The sequence below is a fragment of the Eschscholzia californica genome, unplaced genomic scaffold, assembly GCF_041429995.1.
Source record: "Eschscholzia californica isolate CP2 unplaced genomic scaffold, dmEscCali1.0.p SCAF_2, whole genome shotgun sequence".
In the NCBI taxonomy this organism is placed as follows: Eukaryota; Viridiplantae; Streptophyta; class Magnoliopsida; order Ranunculales; family Papaveraceae; genus Eschscholzia; species Eschscholzia californica.
The window spans coordinates 11,868,735-11,887,483 of NW_028238309.1; the positions used below are offsets into that span (position 1 = coordinate 11,868,735).

Genomic DNA, 18,749 nt, shown 5'->3' on the forward strand with positions numbered 1-18,749 from the left:
TTTCAATGTGATATATCTGCGGGAGACGATTTTGGATATGATCATGGGGACGGTTCTTCCCGAACGTCCGACCTCCTTATCCTACATGTGCACGCGCGGGTCACAAGCATTCCCTGATTACTTAGGGGTGCCCCGAGTCAAGTGGGTCAGGTACTCGGGTCCACTTGACGTTTAATTCACGGACTTAGCTAGCGTATAAGGGCGTGTTCAGAGAAAAATTGATTTTCCTAACCTACAAAATATCGTAGTACTAAGGAAACTTTTCTTGTGTGCCTAGGTGAAAGTGGGCATCATGTCGAAGTCCGCGACTATAAATCGGCATACCATTACAAAAGAAAGTTAATTACAAGTTAACCATCTTATTAATCAATGTTCAAATATTACTTTTGTTTACGAAACACTAATCAAACACTATCTTCTTGGTTTTTGTATTCTAACAAGTTAGGAACGAAACTATATATTTCTAGTTACAGTTATTTGTGTAACTGAATTGGAACCGAACCACTGAAATTCTTCCTCTAACAGTAATAGTACTAAGCTAGTAATTAAATTAAGGAGGAATGGATCAAGAAGCTGCATTTCACATGGCACAGAAATGGTAAACCCTAATTAAATTAATCTCAAAGGACACACACACATGAATGCATGTGAAAACGTGAAGCTACAATTTAATTAGTAGAGGAATGAAGTTGATGGTGGGACCAAACCCACACTCTATGATTGATGATGGCAGAGTCACTTGCCCCCATTTTAGTTAATTAATCTTGTGCTTATAAAATAGTTAATTGAAAACATAAAGTTAATAACATGAAAATGGTTTTCTATGATATCTTTATAATGTTCTACTTTATGTTCTTGCACTTTTTACATTTTCTTAGGACAAGGCTGAGTAAGGCTTGTACGTATTTACAGGTTTTTGTCAGCTTCGTTTGAACTAAAAGTTTTTTTTAAATCACGAAGAATTTCTGATTTGTGTTAGACTTTTGCTCTCAGCTATTTGTGTAAAGTGGTTTCTCGAGGTTTATAAATAGTAAGTAAAGTTCGAATGAAGTTTATATTTTCACATAGTAGCACAGATTAACAGTCTAGGCCGAGAGAGTTAAGCATAAAAATATAAATTTATCTTTAACCAAAGTTAACAGAGAATTAAGTCTTGAAACCAAATTCACTTCAACAACACAGTAGCTCAAATTAACATTTTTGGTGTCTTGAAAGAACTAAGTTTTTAATATTGTTTGGTAGGGATACATCACATTTAAAGATAAACCTGTCAATGGATATCTGAATATTCGACATCCGATCCGCATTCGTGTTCGAATTTTACAAAAATATCCGAAATTTCAGATATCGGATAAGGATTCGGATATTCCTTATCGAATATCGGATACGGATACACTAATATTCGATCCGATAAATATCCGTATCCGACAAGTAATATAAAAAAATAATAAAAATTTAAATTTATTCAAAATAATATATAAAATGTATCGTTGAGATTTATTATTTAGATCTAATGGTTAAAAATTTAAATAAAAAATTTAAAATTTTGTTAAAGTTTCGGATATCGGCGATATTCGTTAATATTATCGGATTCGGATATTAATTTGTAATATCGGTCGAATAATTATCGGATACGGATAGCTTGTTAGATTCGGATTCGGATATGCCTATATCCGATCCGATAAGCTACCGTTTACAGTCCTATTTAAAGATTGGCCAGCGCTTTGGGGAAAGCTAAATAGTTTCAGGGGTGTGAAGACTTGGTCAAAAATTGATCAATTTTGTTTGACAATTTTATTTAGGGGGAAAGCAAAATACTTCTCCACCTCAGCTCTCTCTCTCCACCTCACCTCTTTATCTTCTCCGATTAGGTGAGGTGGAGAGAGAGTGAGGTGAGGTGGAGTGTTTTTTTTTTGTTTCCCCTTAAAATTTATTTCCCCGGAAAATTTCTAAAATTCTACATATTCCCTTTAAAATTTAACACCCCGAAAACTATTTAGCTTTCCCCAAAACGCTGGCCTAAAGATTAGTGGACAAATCTCAAAAAAAAAAAAAAAAAATTATCAATGGGCAAAACATTTTGGATGATGCTTATTTTGGATTGTAGTAAAATTCCTTAGAATTTGTATGGTAAATTGTTTAGTTTGTATATGTACTTTTAGTCTTTTCTTGGTAATTAATAAGGATTTACCAAAAAAACATTTGTGGCCTTTCCTAAGTTATACATTACTGACTTGGAACCTCTTTAATGTAAAATTTTAAAAATATTATAGTTGTTTTGTGTCTAGTGTCAATTAAGATTTTGTTTCCTAAATGACACTAATGAAATCCTGACGTCAAAAGACATCTTCAATGTAATTATTGAGATTTTCCTTTCTGAACTTTCACACCTTAGTGTTCATTTGTTTGTATACTTCTTACCCTTTTTTATTTGTTGATTTGTTTCTATACTTCTTACTTAGTAATAAAAAAAAATTATTTCTCCAAGTCTTTTCTTATTGGAGATCTAAGGAGCAACTTTTGTGAGAGAAGCTCTCTACCATTCAATTTTTTTGGCCTACTTTCCTGTGTAAGAAGGGACTTACTGAAAATGTGAAATTCTCCCATACCATTATCATTGATAGGGGTTCCATTATATAGTATTCAAAAGGAATATTACAAGGAATATTACAAACAATATTACAAAAAAATATTATAGGATTACAGTGGATATTACAAGAAATATACCTAGGATACTCTACCGAATCAATATATTGCATAGTATATTCTTTTATATACTAAAATCAAGTGAATATACTCTATCACCCTCCCTCAAGCTCAACCTTCGGATTCCAGAGGGAGAGTTTGGAACATAATACTTGATGATGAGCCTTCACTAATCCTTTCGTAAAAATATCAGCTATTTGATTTCGCGTTGGAATGTATTTAACATGTAAAACACCTCTTGTAACCCTCTCACGAACAAAATGATAATCAAGATCCATATGTTTGGTTCGTGAGTGAAGAATCGGATTGTGAGCCATGTGAGTTGCACTTACATTATCACAATAAAGAATGGGAGCATTGTTCATTGGTACTCCCAAATCACGAAGTAAAAATTGAATCCAAGCAATTTCAACGGTTGTTATGGCCATGACTCTATATTCAGCCTTTGTACTTGACCGGGACACGGTTGGTTGTTTCTTAGAAGCCCATTGAATTAAGTGAGACCCAAATTAAAAAGATACAATTACCTGAAATAGATTGACGAGTATCAGGATCACCGACCCAATCGACATCAGAATATGCCACAAGTTGTGAATGAGAATTTTGAAAAATGGGAGGATTATAATTCCCGAAGAATAAACCTCGACCCAAGGTAGCATTTAGGTAGCGGAAGATACGTTTCACCGCTGCAAAGTGAACGCCCGTTGGTGAGTGCATATATTGGCAAACTTGATTGACAGAATAACTGATATCTGGGCGAGTGAGCGATAAGTATTGTAAACCCCCAATCAATGAACGATATAAAGTTGCATTATCAAAGGATTTTCCTTCTGTAATCGATATTTTCTTACCAACAAGACTAGGAGTGCTCACGGGCTTGGAATTGTGCAAATCAATTTTATCAAGTAGTTCAAGTGTGTATCTTGTTTGAGTCAATGTGATCCCCAAGTTAGAACGGTTAATCTCCATTCCAAGTAAGTGATAAAGCTCTCCCAAGTTCTTCATAGAAAATTGGGTATGAAGACGATCAATCAAATCTGATATAACGCTTGAATCTGAACCTGTAACCAATATATCATCTACATACAGTAACAGGATTGTAATTGAAAATGATGTTTGATAAATGAATAAAGAGTAATCTGACTTCGAGGCAATGAAACCTATTTCACAAAGATATGATGTAAATCTATGGAACCAAGCCCTAGGAGCTTGTTTTAATCCGTACAACGCCTTGTTTAATTTGCAAACATGATCAGGATAATAACCGGTTGGCTGAGTCATATACACTTCCTCATTAAGAAGACCATGCAAGAAGACATTTTTAACATCTAATTGAGTAAGTTTCCAACCTGATGTAACTGCAATACTAATAACCAGTCGAATAGTTACTGGTTTCACTACCGGTGAAAATGTTTCATTATAATCAATACCATGTTGTTGATTAAAACCCTTGGCTACGAGTCGAGCCCTATAATGATCTATAGTACCATTACTTTTGGGTTTAATTCTGAAGACCCACTTGGAACCAATCAAATTCATAGATGGATGTCGAGGTACTAAAGTCCAAGTCTAATTTCGAATCAATGCATTAAACTCATCTGTCATGGCCTCACACCACTTTGAGTCGGACTTGGCTTCACTATAACAGGTAGGTTCTTTAGGTAATGGTGGTAAAGAAGAGAGTAATGCGAAACCAACCGGATGTCTGGTTGCCATTAAAGAATCATATACTCTTGGTTTAAGGATTCAATCTTTCGGCCGTGTTACCATGTGATGAATTGAGCGGACCGGTTGCGAGGGAATTGGTGGTTCATTCAGCGAAGTTGTCGGTGAGTCCGTATCAATGCTCGGTTCAGTTGACCTGCTTACACCTGGAGTTGGAGAAATTACATCATTGGGAACCATTTGGGAGTCAGAGTTAGCTGGAGAGGGAGATTCTACTGGTGAAGTTACTATTGGTGAAACAGTGGAAGTAGGCACTAAAATTGGTAATGAAGAATGAGCTAAGTCAGTAGTGTCATCCCTAGGAATATCAAAGTGAGAAGAAGATGGTGATGAGGAATTCAGACCTGAATTGGTTGGAAAAGGGAAGGATGAGGGTGAATTTCCGAAATCTAAGATAAACCAATTTGGAGCTTTTTTCACCGTCACCTCATTTTCATGATTTTGAAACTCAGGTAATGCAAATGGAAAAAGTTTTTCATCAAATAAAACATCCCGAGAAATGTAAGTTCAGGAAGATTTTGGTTTAAAACACTTGTATCCCTTATGCAAGTCACTATATCCAATAAAGACGCATGACAAACTCTTATAATCAAACTTATTTTTGCGATAAGGAGACAATAATGGATAACATCGTGACCCAAATACACGCTGAAATTCATAATTTGGTTTTCTTTGGAAAATCACTTCAAAAGGTGACTTATTTTTCAGAACTGAAGTTGGCAAATGATTAATAAGATATGCTGCCGTTCCAAATGCCTCGGGCCAAAAAGTTTTTGGGAGATGACTTTGGTGCAAAAGAGAGAGTCCTGTTTCAACAACATGTCTTATCTTCCTCTCAGAAACTCCATTCTGTTGAGGAGTATGAGGGCAAGATAATTGTTGTAAGATTCCATGACTTCTAAAATAATTTTTGATTTTGTTTGAAGTAAATTCACCTCCACCGTCGCTTTGAAAAATTTGTAGTTTGGCATTAAACTGATTTTGAATAGTTAAATGAAAATCTTTTATGCAATCAAATGTTTGAGACTTTTCAGTGAGAAAATAAAGCCACGTGAATTTAGTAAAATTGTTGACCAAAACTAAAACATATCTATATCTTGAATTTGAAGCAACAGGTGAAGGTCCCCACAAATCAGAATGCACCTTAGAAAATGGTTGTTGAGACTGGTAAATAGATGGTTTATAGGGTAGTCTATGATGTTTGGCCATAGTACAACTTGAGGATAAATTATTTGAATTAGAAACATCTAATCGCTTATTCGAAATAATTTTAGAAAATACACGATAATGGGGATGTCCCAATCTCACGTGCCATACATTATTTGTTACTCTAGATCCTAAAAAACAAGAATGAAATTTCCTAAAACTTTTTTGAAAAGATCGAAGAGTTGAAGCGGAGCATTGATATAAACCACCTTTGTTATGCCCGTGAATGACTATATTCCCCGTTAGCCGATCCTGCACATAAAATATATTTTTATCAAACATGACGAAACAATCAAAATCTTTGGTCAATTGGGAGACAGAGATCAGATTTTTTGTTATAGAAGGTACATGAAACACATTTCTCAATGTTAATGAAGATGATGGGGAATTGAGGATAACATTACCGGTATCCTTTACAGGTAAAAGTGAACCATTGCCAACTGAAACTTGGTCACTACCATTGTAAGGATTCATATTAACCATTTGGGTGGAATCATGAGCCATACGATTGGAGGCCCCAGAGTCAGCATAACAGTAGGGAGCATAAATCTCAGTATTTTGGTGGTAAGCATTGAATGATTGAGGAATATCGTTCGGTTGATAGTTTTGATCTCTTCGATGGTAGCAAAAATAAGCGGTATGGCCGTGACGTCCACATATTTGACAAACAACTTGTCGATCATAAGAAGAAGAAGGATTAGGGTTACCAAGAATTGAACCTCTTTGATTCGTAGAAGTGCGATTCCAGTTGCTTCTACCACGTCCTCGACCTCTATTATCAAACCTGGCACCACGACCACCTCGGCTAGAACCATATGACCGATTTTGAGTCGAATCATGTGATGGGGTGTGGCTTTTAGCCACCAACGCCGTTGAATGAAAAGAAGGAGTATGTTGTTGTTGGATACACATCTCATGTGTATACAACAAAGGAAGAAGTTGAGAGAATGATGGAAGATTTTCCCTTGTTTCGATTGCAGTCACAAAGGCTGAATAGTTTGGGCCTAAACCTCTTAAAGTATGCAATACAAGTTCAATGTTAGGAACCGGCATATGAGAGGCGCCGATGACATCAGATATCTCCTTAATTTTACCTACAAAGACAAACCATTTTTCTGCATAGTGTGTAGTTGAAGAAGAAGTTGGGACTTACGAGCATTATTTTGAGCTGAAAATGTCGTCTCCAAATAGTTGTAGAATTCTCGAGCAGTGTTGAACTGTGGAGCTTGTGCAAGAACAGAAGGAGATATTGTTGTATTGAGCCAACTAATGATAGTTTGGTCAATTCTGGTCCATCGCATAAAAGCTTGATTAACAATATCCATGTTCAATGATTCATCAAAAATTTGATTTGGTGGAGCAGCAACTGTGATTTCGACATGGTGAAACAGATCTTGGGATTTCATGATTGGAATTATTTGTTTCTTCCATGTGAGATAGTTGGTGGAATCTAGTTTGATAGAGACTAAAGGGACTAGATTAGTCAAGGTGGGGGATTGTAAGAAATGGGTGGATGAGGAGGAAGACATTGTTGAAAGGTTGGGGACTGAGAGAATTGAAGAGAGAAATTTTTTTTGAGATTCAGAACCTTAAGCTCTAGATACCATGAAAATGTGAAATTCTCCCATACCATTATCATTGATAGGGGGTTCCATTATATAGTATTCAAAAGGAATATTACAAGGAATATTACAAACAATATTACAAACAATATTACAAAGAATATTATAGGATTACAGTGGATATTACAAGAAATATACCTAGGATATTCTACCGAATCAATATATTGCATAGTATATTCTTTCATATACTAAAATCAAGTGAATGTATTATATCACTTACGTCCTCATTAAAAAGTTGCACTTGAATAAAAAATAGTTCTAGATTTGTCTTATTTCTTTAGGTTTTGTTTGAAATTCACTAGAAACTACTCCATATTGATTAAACTTGTGTTTCACAACATGATTGGAAATGACTCTCTAACATGTAACAAAATTCTCTAAACATGATCAGAAAGTGATTTATACAAAATTTAATTTCACTAAGCCAAAGGTGCTTATTGATCGGAAATGACCTTTGGCCGATGGTATACGATAGTTCTTTATATTAAATTGTTCTTCCAAGATTTGAAACTAGTAATTAACCTCTTAACACAAATTGAAATGACATGAAATTTTATACTTATTTTCTCATGTTTATTCAAATTTGAAGAAGAACAAGCTTTCAAGTGTTTTATTTTTATGCTAGATTTGCAAATCAAGTTTGCGATAATTGCAATTTGAGTTGCGAGATCTGCAACTCGAGTTTTCATTATGCAAACTGATTTCGCAAAATGATTTTTGGGTTCTTAGTAAAAAAATCTATACCTAAACACATATTTAGTCCACCCTAATATTAATATAGGTTTTAACCCAAAATAATAATTATAATGGATATTTAGCCCAAATGGACCTATCTCTATAGAAAAAACAGATCTCTATGATTTCCATTTAATCATAATACTCATTATAACCTTTTATATAAGAAAAAAAACCCACTTTTGAAAACCAATTCCCAAAATTCTCTTTCCTTTTTTCCTCAGATTTTCTCTCTCAAATCTTTTATCCCATAACCAAAACCCTCTTTCTTTCTCTCTATATAACTAAAAACCCTCTTCCATAACTGAATGGAGAAACTTTCTTCCATGAACGAGTAGTGAAGACGACGACGACCACCGAAACCACCATCGTTTTTCCATCAAAGTTTCTATATTATTTTATTTCGATTTTTTTTAATTAATTTAAAGCTTACTATCTGTTTCACAATATACACGTTATTTAGTATAAATTACGTATATTACATACAACAAAACACATTTAGTATAATGAAGGTATGTCTAGATTTCAAAGTTATAGTGTTTTTCTGTTTATTGATTCTTGTTTTGTTTCATAAATAACATGTTATTTATTTTTATAATTTCATATTTCATTTCATTTTTTATATGTGTCATACATAACACATTATGTATCAACAATGTTTCTTCTATATGTGGGTAATAGGGTCCAAAAGGGAAAAAGACTAAAATCCATTTTTGTGGAAAGATTGGACCTTTCTGGATTTTATTTTGGGCCTACATCCCATGGACCATTTGCAGAATCAGTTGGTCGTTTGCATTCTATTATTCGAGTTTGCGAGATATGCAAACTTAGTCAGCGAGATTTGCAAACCCAGTTGACAATGTTGTTTTTCTAAAGTTATTTATTTTTTGAGAAACATGTATTGATTTGAAAGTGGATCTTTTTAGCATAATAAATATATTTTCTAGCTATATAAGTTTTATCCAAATCTTTCATCTTATAAAAAAGTTATATATTTATAATTTGATGGAAAAAATATTAAGAAACACTAGCATCTCTGATGCAAAACTCACAAAAAATCTCTATTAGTCTTACGTGTCAAATTGCAATTGAGATTCTCATTCTTAGGTGACGAAACAGAAATCCATAAGTCTTTTGTGTTTCCGATGCAAAATTGTAAAGTTGTTTTATTTATCTATGTGGTATGGTTATTGTTGTAAAGAAATAATTAGTTGTTTTGAAATTGTACGAAGACTTGATTGTATTAGTTCCAATTTGAATATTGATGAGTTGGATAACTAGAGAGATATCTCAAGAGGACACTCTAGAAATAAAATGTCTTCTTGAAATATATCTATTTAACTACTGCTTTACCGATTTGGTCCCAAATCCTATGAAAGATCCCAGGTAGTGATGATCTTAAGTATCTATTAAACTTGGGCGTCAAGAGTCCTGCAAGGAGGAAACTTCTCCTAAAGAATATACAAGATCGGAAACACGATCTATCAAATAACATTGAACTAGGTGACTTCTATTTATCAAACATACACGATAATCTCAAAGAGGAATCCTAATATCTTACAACTGCAAAACAGTAGTTCCACTACAACACGGTGGATCTCAGCCGCCTCATCAACATCACTTATCAATAGTCGATCAAAAAAGCCTATGAAAGGTAATCAAATCGCCTCGAAGAAGGCACATATCAAATCGACGAGTAAGTCACAACTCTATAAACTAGGGTTTACTCAATACTTATTTTAACTGTAAGAACAATCTGACTGTCTTCAGCGTCAGAGAGGTTTTTCGAGTTCCTTGCAGGTTTCGTCTTCCATATCGTGAAGAGCATAGCAAGATTCAACATAACATTCTCAACATCTTGACTGATTCTAGGAGGACAAATTTTGACATCTAAGTATCTAACTATATAAGGTTTATCGAAACCAGACAAAATTTAACAAAAAAGTTAAGGAATTTTATTGAGATACGTGTAAACACGTGATATAAGAGACGGATCAAGATGACGAGATCCGACGATCAAGACTATTCCGAGATATTTGAAGATATGTGAAGATCCACAATATTTACTTTCATATATTTGGAATATCTCTGTAATATATCTAATATTATTATTAGATAAGTTTTATATTATTTCCTAGTTTAGTTAGGAGAAATTAGGAAACCCTAAACCCTAATTTCTCTATAAATAGGAGAGGGTTGTATGGAATCAAATTCATCGAGTTATGTTTGACCAATGTAACCGATCAAACCACATTTGTATGTGGTGATTATTAATAAAGAATTATTTCTCCGTGGATGTAGGTCTTGAGTATTCGACCGAACCACGTTAAACTATCGTGTCTTTATTTCATGTCTATATCTCCGATTATTATATAATCGTGAATTTAACATGGTATCATGAGCGAGTTATCAATCCTGTTTCATCGAAATTTCAAGCTTCCGTAAAAATTTTCAACATCTTTATTGTTCATTGAGATGTAATAATCGTTCAATTACTTTGACGATTTTTTTTCAGTTCCCAAGTTATTCTTGTGACTATCAAATTCCAACATCATTTTGATTGGTTGTGATTATCTATTGTTTCATAACTTTCTTAAAATTATGATACAAGGTTATTGAAATGAACTTAGAAAAAAAAAGAATGGTGTTATTGGATTTCAAACTTGGTGCATTAATGGTGGTGACGTTCTTATTCAATGGAGGCAGTGTGCAACATCTTATTTATTGGTCAAGATATTTAAAAATCAATCAAAGCTTCATCTAAATTCAGCAAACATCAAATCTTTGTGGCGGTGCTTTACTCCTTTATTTCCCGTCTACCAAGCATGGCTAGTCCAAGCTATTTCTCTTCATGAAGCTGAAAAACACCTTTTCGATACCGTATTCCGTCCAATATAGCCGATTCAAGTAAGGAGCAATTTTTTGGATGTGATTATTTCACTCTTTTCACCAAGTCGGACGCTTCAAAAGTTTCGTGTTCCGACTTGCGGGAGGGTATTGAGATACGTGTGTAAACACGTGATATAAGAGACGGATCAAGATGACGAGATCCGACGATCAAGACTATTCCGAGATATTTGAAGATATGTGATGATCCACAATATTTACTTTCATATATTTGGAATATCTCTGTAATATATCTAATATTATTATTAGATAAGTTTTATATTATTTCCTAGTTTAGTTAGGAGAAACTAGGAAACCCTAAATCCTAAACCCTAATTTCTCTATAAATAGGAGAGGGTTGTATGGAATCAAATTCATCGTGTTATGTCTGACCAATGTAACCGATCAACCCACATTTGTATGTGGTGATTATTAATAAAAAATTATTTCTCCGTGGATGTAGGTCTTGAGTATTCGACCGAACCCAGGGCCGGCCCAAATATATCGGAGGCCCCAAGCGAAATTAAAAATTGGGGCCCCATACGATGGATATTAGAAAAAATTAAATAAAATTTAAACAATGCAAAGGGTAGGAACCAAACCCTTCACCTTTTATCCAAGATCTAAACTCTTTACCATTAAGCTATGCCTTAAATTATGTTTGAAATTGGTTTAAAGTAATTAGTTTTCCGGAAGTTACATACGAAATAGGAACATGAGGCCCTTGATTATTTGGAGCGGCTTTGGTCACGGGCCGCCCCTGGCCGAACCACGTTAAATTATCGTGTCTTTATTTCATGTCTATATCTCCGGTTATTATATAATCGTGAATTTAACAAATTTATTACAAAAACTAGTTTGCTCTTTATAAATTTTTTGACATGAATTATGAAATGGTTGTTGTCCTTTTTACATATTCTGAATACAAGCGAACCCCAAATACATGCTCCCCCACCAAAAAAAGAAAAAGAAACGAAACACAACTCCCATACCAAGACGGCCCTGCCTTCCTTATTGATGAAACACCCACTAATGAAAACACATCAGTCAACACTTGGTTGCGCAAGTGGTTGATTGTGTTGACATAAACTCCCCAGGAGGTCTCAGATTTGATTCTCATAGGAAGTAGAATTCATGGTTATTGAATTTGAGTTATTTAACGTATAAATAATAAGTTTGTTGAGTTTTAGGCCTCTGGCCTTATATCATCGGGCTTTAGGCATTGTGCTTATCACATCTTGATGATGTATCAATGTCTTGTAATGACTAAAGTAAATCGTAGTCCCTATTAAAAGAACACATCTAATTTCACTCGAACTAAATTCCTTATTTAATTAAATTATTAGTTCAATATCAACGCATAAAAATAACCCATCCCATTTGATGATAATCAGTAATAATGATCATCATGATAATGATGATAGAGATAGATCTATAAGAAGAAGAAATGTTAAATGTCAGATATGTTCTAAATAACCTGTTGATTAATAGATACCCAGACCCCAAAATCTCACGATCTTAACAAAAAAAAAAAAACTAATCTCATCATTTTTAATTAATTAGTTTTTCTTTTCATGAATGTCAGTAATTTTTTATTAATTAAACAAAAACACCCCTTATTCATACCACTAGCCTTAATTATTTCTCTCTCTCTCTCTCTCTCTCTCTCTCTCTCTCTCTCTCTCTCTCTCTCTCTCTCTCTCTCTCTCTCTCTCTCTCTCCTACTCTGCTTCTCATATATCAATCTTTCTTTCAGTTTCAGTCCACCTTTTTCTCTCTTACTAACACTACCTAGATCTTCTCCATGAACTCTAAAATGGTTGAAAAGTGGTAAAATTTACTAACCCAAACTCAACAAAACCAATACCAAAATGAAGAACAATTTAAACTTCTTCTTTTTCTTCTCCTACATTTGTTTTTCTCTTGTTTTCGCTACCGAAACTAGCGAATTATCTGCATTGTTATCGATAAAAAGGAGTTTAATCGATCCATCTAATCGTCTTAAAGATTGGAAGTTATTAGATAATGGGGATAAAACTGAATCAAGTAGTACTATTCATACTCATTGCAACTGGATTGGAGTTTGGTGCAACTCTAATGGTTTCGTCGAAAAGCTTGATCTATCTAACATGAATCTAAGTGGACGTATATCCGATGATATCGAAAACTTGCATAATCTCATTGATCTCAATATTAGTTCTAATGGGTTTTCATCATTTTTACCAAAATCAATATCTAATCTTACCCTTTTAAAGAATTTTGATGTTAGTCAAAATTTGTTTTCGGGGGAATTTCCTATTGGTTTTGGTAAAATGGTAGGACTGAAAATCGTTAATGCATCGAATAACGATTTTTCGGGTTTACTTCCTGAAGATCTTAGTAATTCTACTTCACTTGAAACTTTGGATTTTCAAGGTGGTTTTTTCGAAGGTTCGATCCCTATTGTATACAAGAATTTGAAGAAGTTGAAGTTCTTAGGCCTATCAGGTAATAATCTAACAGGTCAGTTACCTAAAGAACTTGGTGAACTTTCATCTTTAGAGAGTTTGATTATTGGTTATAATGAATTTGAAGGTGAAATTCCAATTGAATTTGGAAATCTAACTAATCTTAGATATCTTGATTTAGCTGTTGGAAATATTGGTGGGAAAATTCCATTTGAATTAGGAAGATTAAAACAACTTACTACAATCTTCTTTTTCAAGAATAATTTCGAAGGTTCGATTCCTTCTGAATTCGGTAACTTAACTTCGATGGAGTTATTAGATCTTTCGGATAATCAATTAACAGGAGAAATCCCAAAAGAGTTAACAAATTTGAAGAATTTACAGCTCTTGAATCTTATGTGTAATCGATTAACGGGTAAAGTTCCCAAGGGACTAGATGAGTTAACTAAGTTAAGAGTTCTTGAGCTATGGAACAATACTTTATCAGGTTATTTACCGTCGAATCTTGGTCGAAATTCACCATTAGAATGGCTGGATATTTCTTCGAATTCATTCTCAGGGGAGATTCCTAATGGTTTATGTAATGGTGGTAATCTTCTTAAACTTATTCTCTTCAATAATGGATTAACGGGTACGATTCCAATTTCTTTAACTTCTTGTTTTTCGTTAGTTCGAGTTAGAATGCACAATAATCTTATTTCAGGAACGATTCCTCGAGGATTCGGTAAACTTGAAAATCTTCAAAGACTAGAGTTATCTAATAATAGTTTAACTGGCAAGATCCCAGATGATATTTCATCTTCAACTTCACTTACTTTCATTGATCTATCAAGAAATCATCTTCAATCATTTATACCTTCTAGTATTCTTTCGATTCCAAATCTTCAAAGTTTTTCGGTTTCAAATAATAATCTTGAAGGTGAATTCCCTGACCAATTTCAAGAATGTCCTTCACTTGGTGTTCTTGATATATCAACAAATTTTCTGTCTGGTAACTTACCATCAAATATTGCTTCTTGTGATAAACTTATACGTCTTAACATTCGAAACAATCGGCTAATAGGAAACATCCCAAGATCTATTGGAACGATGTCGATGTTAGCCATTCTTGATCTATCAAACAACTCTTTTACTGGATTTATCCCAGAGAATTTCGGTAATTCACCGGCTTTAGAAACAGCGAATCTATCTTATAATAGGCTCGAAGGACCGATCCCTAATAATGGTATTTTAAGGACTATAAATCCTGATGATCTTGTAGGAAACTTAGGTTTATGTGGAGCTGTTCTTCCTCCATGTTCAAGAAGTTCTGTACTGGCTTGGTCTAGAGAACGAAAAATGCAGCACGTAAAACGCGTTATTACAGGTTTTGTTGTTGCGATTTCGACGATTTTAGCCGTGGTTATTCTAGTTATTGGGGGAAGATTTGTTTATAAGAGATTCTATTCCAATGGAAGTTGCTTTGAGAAAGACTCTGATGAAGGAAAGGGGGAATGGCCATGGAGGTTAATGGCCTTTCAACGGCTTAACTTCACTTCTAATGACATTTTAGCTTGTATTAAAGAATCAAATATCATTGGTATGGGAGGAAGCGGAATCGTTTATAAGGCCGAAATACATAGACCACACAACATTGTTGCTATTAAGAAACTATGGAGATCTAATACCGATATCGAGTACAAAGAAAATAGTGATGATTTAGTAGGAGAAGTGAATCTCTTGGGGAGATTAAGACATCGAAATATCGTTCGGTTATTGGGTTATCTCCATAATGATTCAAATATAATGATTGTTTATGAATATATGCAGAATGGTAGTCTTGCTGAAGCTTTACATGGGAAACAAGCTGGGAGGTTGCTAGTTGATTGGGTCTCACGGTATAATATCGCAGTCGGTGTAGCACAAGGTCTTGCATATCTTCACCATGACTGTCATCCTCCGGTAATCCACCGAGATGTTAAGTCGAATAACATCTTACTTGACGAGAATCTCGAAGCAAGAATTGCGGATTTTGGATTAGCAAAAATGTTGCAGAAGAATGAGACAGCTTCTATGGTTGTTGGTTCTTACGGATATATCGCACCAGGTGAGACAAATACACTAGTATAATGAATTTTCTTAATTACGATACTTCTATTTTTACTTACACCTATTGAACTAACATTTTTTTTTAATATCTTTTGATTAGAATATGGGTATACATTGAAGATAGACGAAAAGAGCGATATATACAGTTTTGGAGTAGTACTAATGGAGTTACTAACAGGGAAAAAACCCATAGATACAGAGACATTTGGAGAATCGGTCGATATAGTCGAATGGGTTCGAATAATGATTAGAAACAATAGAGGACTAGAAGAGGCATTAGATAAAGATGTAGGAGGAAACTGCAAACATGTTCAAGAAGAAATGTTATTAGTTCTTCAAATTGCACTTCTTTGTACTGCCAAATTCCCAAAGGAAAGACCATCTATGAGAGATGTTATAACAATGCTTGGGGAAGCTAAACCAAGAAGGAAAAGCAGTAGCAACAACAACACCAACATTTGTATTAATAATAAAGAGAATGGGACATCGCCCGTCTTTTGTCCCTCGCCCGTTACAGGACTTTTGTAGGAATTTAAAAAGTATGTGTCCTTCAGGCGGTTCGGGCTTCTTTTTCTTTTTTCATTGTAGCCATTTATTTTTCTATGTAAATTTTTCTTTATTGGTGAAAATTTGTAAGATTAATTAGATTTGTTGTTTAAGCAGGGTAACAATGAGTAAATGAAATTATTTATTTATTATTATCCATTCATTCATTAGAATAGATCGATTTTGAGATTTTATCTAGAGAGTTACGTTTTTTCGTCACTTTTGTTATGTTTGATTCGTCTGAATAGCTTCCCAACTGGATTTCATATTATAATACACATCGAGTTCGACGAAAATATCATGGAACTTCTATTATGATCTGTTATAAGGATTAGAGATTTGGGTCACCTTGATGTGCTAGTAGACTCACAAACACTGCTCCTTTGGGCAGATTGGTAGCTTCCCTCACCACAGCCTAGCCTAATAATTCTAGTGGGCAAGGGCTTCTAGGGCCCTAGACTATAACGGGTGCAGCGAACGAGACGGATTTCGTACTTCTTAGGTTTTCTCTTGTCCCTAGGATAATAGGATTATGACTGGTGCAACATTATAGGAAAGTCCAATTCCAAAAATTCATACATTTTAGAAAAGAAGCACCATAAATATAATTATTAATTCATTATAAAAGTAAGAGATATAACTTATAATTGGAAACCATAGCTTGATAAAACCCACCCCCAACATCAATTTCTTTTATCTTCTAATCACACAAAAGCAAGAAAAAAAAACAGGAAAGAAAGCCAAAACTCATATCACTTCTCCTATAGATATATATAGATAGATATATATGTCACAAGATTATTGTTGAAAACCAATTTAGGTTTTGTTTCTCTTGTCTTATGGAATATAAGATTGGCTTGCTCCTTCATCATATGTCCCAAGTGGACTCTTCTTACCTTTATGTCTAGGTGGTTTTAAACCACATGAAATTGAGCACTCAAATCCATACATGTCCCCAAAACAAGATAATAATCCAGTACCACCATCAGTATGCCTTCTTTGTCTTTCAGATCTGTAATTAGCTCGGCCGGCTCGGTCGTAAATAGGTGGAAGCTCCGTTCGCCATCTCTCGAGTTTTGATCTTAAACCCTCGACGCTTGCTTCAGCTTCCCACTCTTCCAATACATTACTACTGCCCACCACTTCCGCCACTGGAAACAATTGATCCTCCGCCATTGCCGCAGCAACCACAGACGGTGCGGGTCCCACGTCTGACAATGACCACACGGATCCCGTGGTTGTCACTGTCGCTAACGGTGGTTCTCCAATTTCCGACCCAAATGCTGATCCGGGGCCGGGCTTTTGTGGGAAATCATTGGAAGTTACTTCTGAGCGACGTTCGCTAACGCTTCGACGGATATGGAAACCTCCACCGCCACGTTTATGGTCTTTTTGGTGGTGGTGATGATTCGGACTGTGAGACTCCTCGCCCATTAAATCACGGTACCCAACCGCGGAGGCACTTAATTGCGTGTAGAGAGGCATACTTCGCATAGACCCATCAAGAAGCGCAACTCCGATATTAAGAATACCCTGAGGGCGACCCGACGGACGACGAACTTGAAGTGCGACAAACCGCATTCCTGAGTTTTGTTGGTGTTGTTGGTTACGAGACGACGGTGGAATCAGATTTCCAATCAATACACGTACAATCCCAACACAAACATCTCGGAAACAACGAACAGCGTAAATTTCAATCATGACAGCTGACGTATCAGATTGGAGAAAAGAATCGTCAACTCGGAACACAAACTTATCGTTCCATGTAGGATCGGTATGTCCATGGGCATCGACACGAGTCGATAACTTACGTTCGGGGTGGACCCACGCAACCGCGTAGGTTCTCATACCGCGGCCCACACGTGCAAGATCTTGTGCAGAAATCAAGTTGATCTCAAGGAGTTGGAAAGGAAGAACATTTGTAGGAGCAGGAAGAGCTGTGGGGAAAGATAAAGTCGACATTGATATTGGAGGCGGAGAGGGCGGCGGCGGTGGCGGTGGTTTTTTACCGATTAGGTATGAGTAGGCCCCACTCGTCGCCCAGGAAAAGGACGACGAGAGAGGAAAAATGTCATGAACAGGGAAGGTATAGAAGATGGAAGGAATAGAAGGAAATAAAAAACAAGGACAGCTTGGGGCTTTAAGAATAGCGGGTAATAATGCATAATACTAGGGGGATTGTTATTTTTTTGTGTTCATTTGACCAATGATTTTTTTTGTTTGGTTCAATTTTAGTTTGGGTTATTTCTTCCCCCTTGTCTTTCTCCACAAAATAATGAGGTTTTGTTTGACAAGAAAGAAAGAAGTGGATTCTATAAAAGTGATTTTTGAATTATGTGGAAGTTATTCTACTAGAGAAAAAAGTGTACTTCATGCAGGCCAGTCAATCTCTAGGCTCTCAAATCTTTCATTCATTATGTTTGTAGGCGCCCCGAGTACTCGCTGAATACTTCCGTTTTCATTTCGAATTTCGATCAAGATCTTCATCAAAATTTCTAGACTTTTGTACTATTTTTTTTTTGAGAATATCATTCGCAGTTGATTCTTTTAAAAAAAGAGATTGGGGAAAAAGACTCCAGAAAATCTTTATTCCATTTTAAAGATCTGTTCTGAAAATTCTAAGTCCTTTTATGTTTTTATCTTTTAATCTAATGTTCGAAAGGGTTTATTCAAATCTTTGAAAAATGCTTGTTAATTTTTTACTTGATTTCGAGTTATCTGCAAGTAGCAATAACGTTCCTCATGTCTAAAATAAAAAGCCCTTTCGGATTACCCAGTCTGACAACTC

General features: G+C 35.1%; 2 protein-coding genes across 2 annotated transcripts; one reads left to right on the forward strand and one right to left on the reverse strand.

The window, feature by feature from the left end:
- Window positions 1–12,504: 12,504 nt before the first annotated feature.
- On the forward strand, window positions 12,505–16,118 carry LOC147556242 (uncharacterized). The gene is made up of 2 exons (XM_086664070.1): window positions 12,505–15,413; window positions 15,516–16,118. Exons 1-2 carry the CDS (start codon window positions 12,752–12,754, stop codon window positions 15,941–15,943), a joined length of 3,090 nt encoding a protein of 1,029 aa, XP_086520196.1. The 5' UTR covers window positions 12,505–12,751; the 3' UTR covers window positions 15,944–16,118.
- A 423-nt stretch (window positions 16,119–16,541) lies between these two features.
- On the reverse strand, window positions 16,542–18,257 carry LOC147556243 (uncharacterized). Its single transcript, XM_086664072.1, has one exon. The coding sequence runs from the start codon at window positions 17,921–17,923 to the stop codon at window positions 16,799–16,801; it is 1,125 nt and encodes a 374-aa protein (XP_086520198.1). The 5' UTR covers window positions 17,924–18,257; the 3' UTR covers window positions 16,542–16,798.
- Window positions 18,258–18,749: the final 492 nt, after the last annotated feature.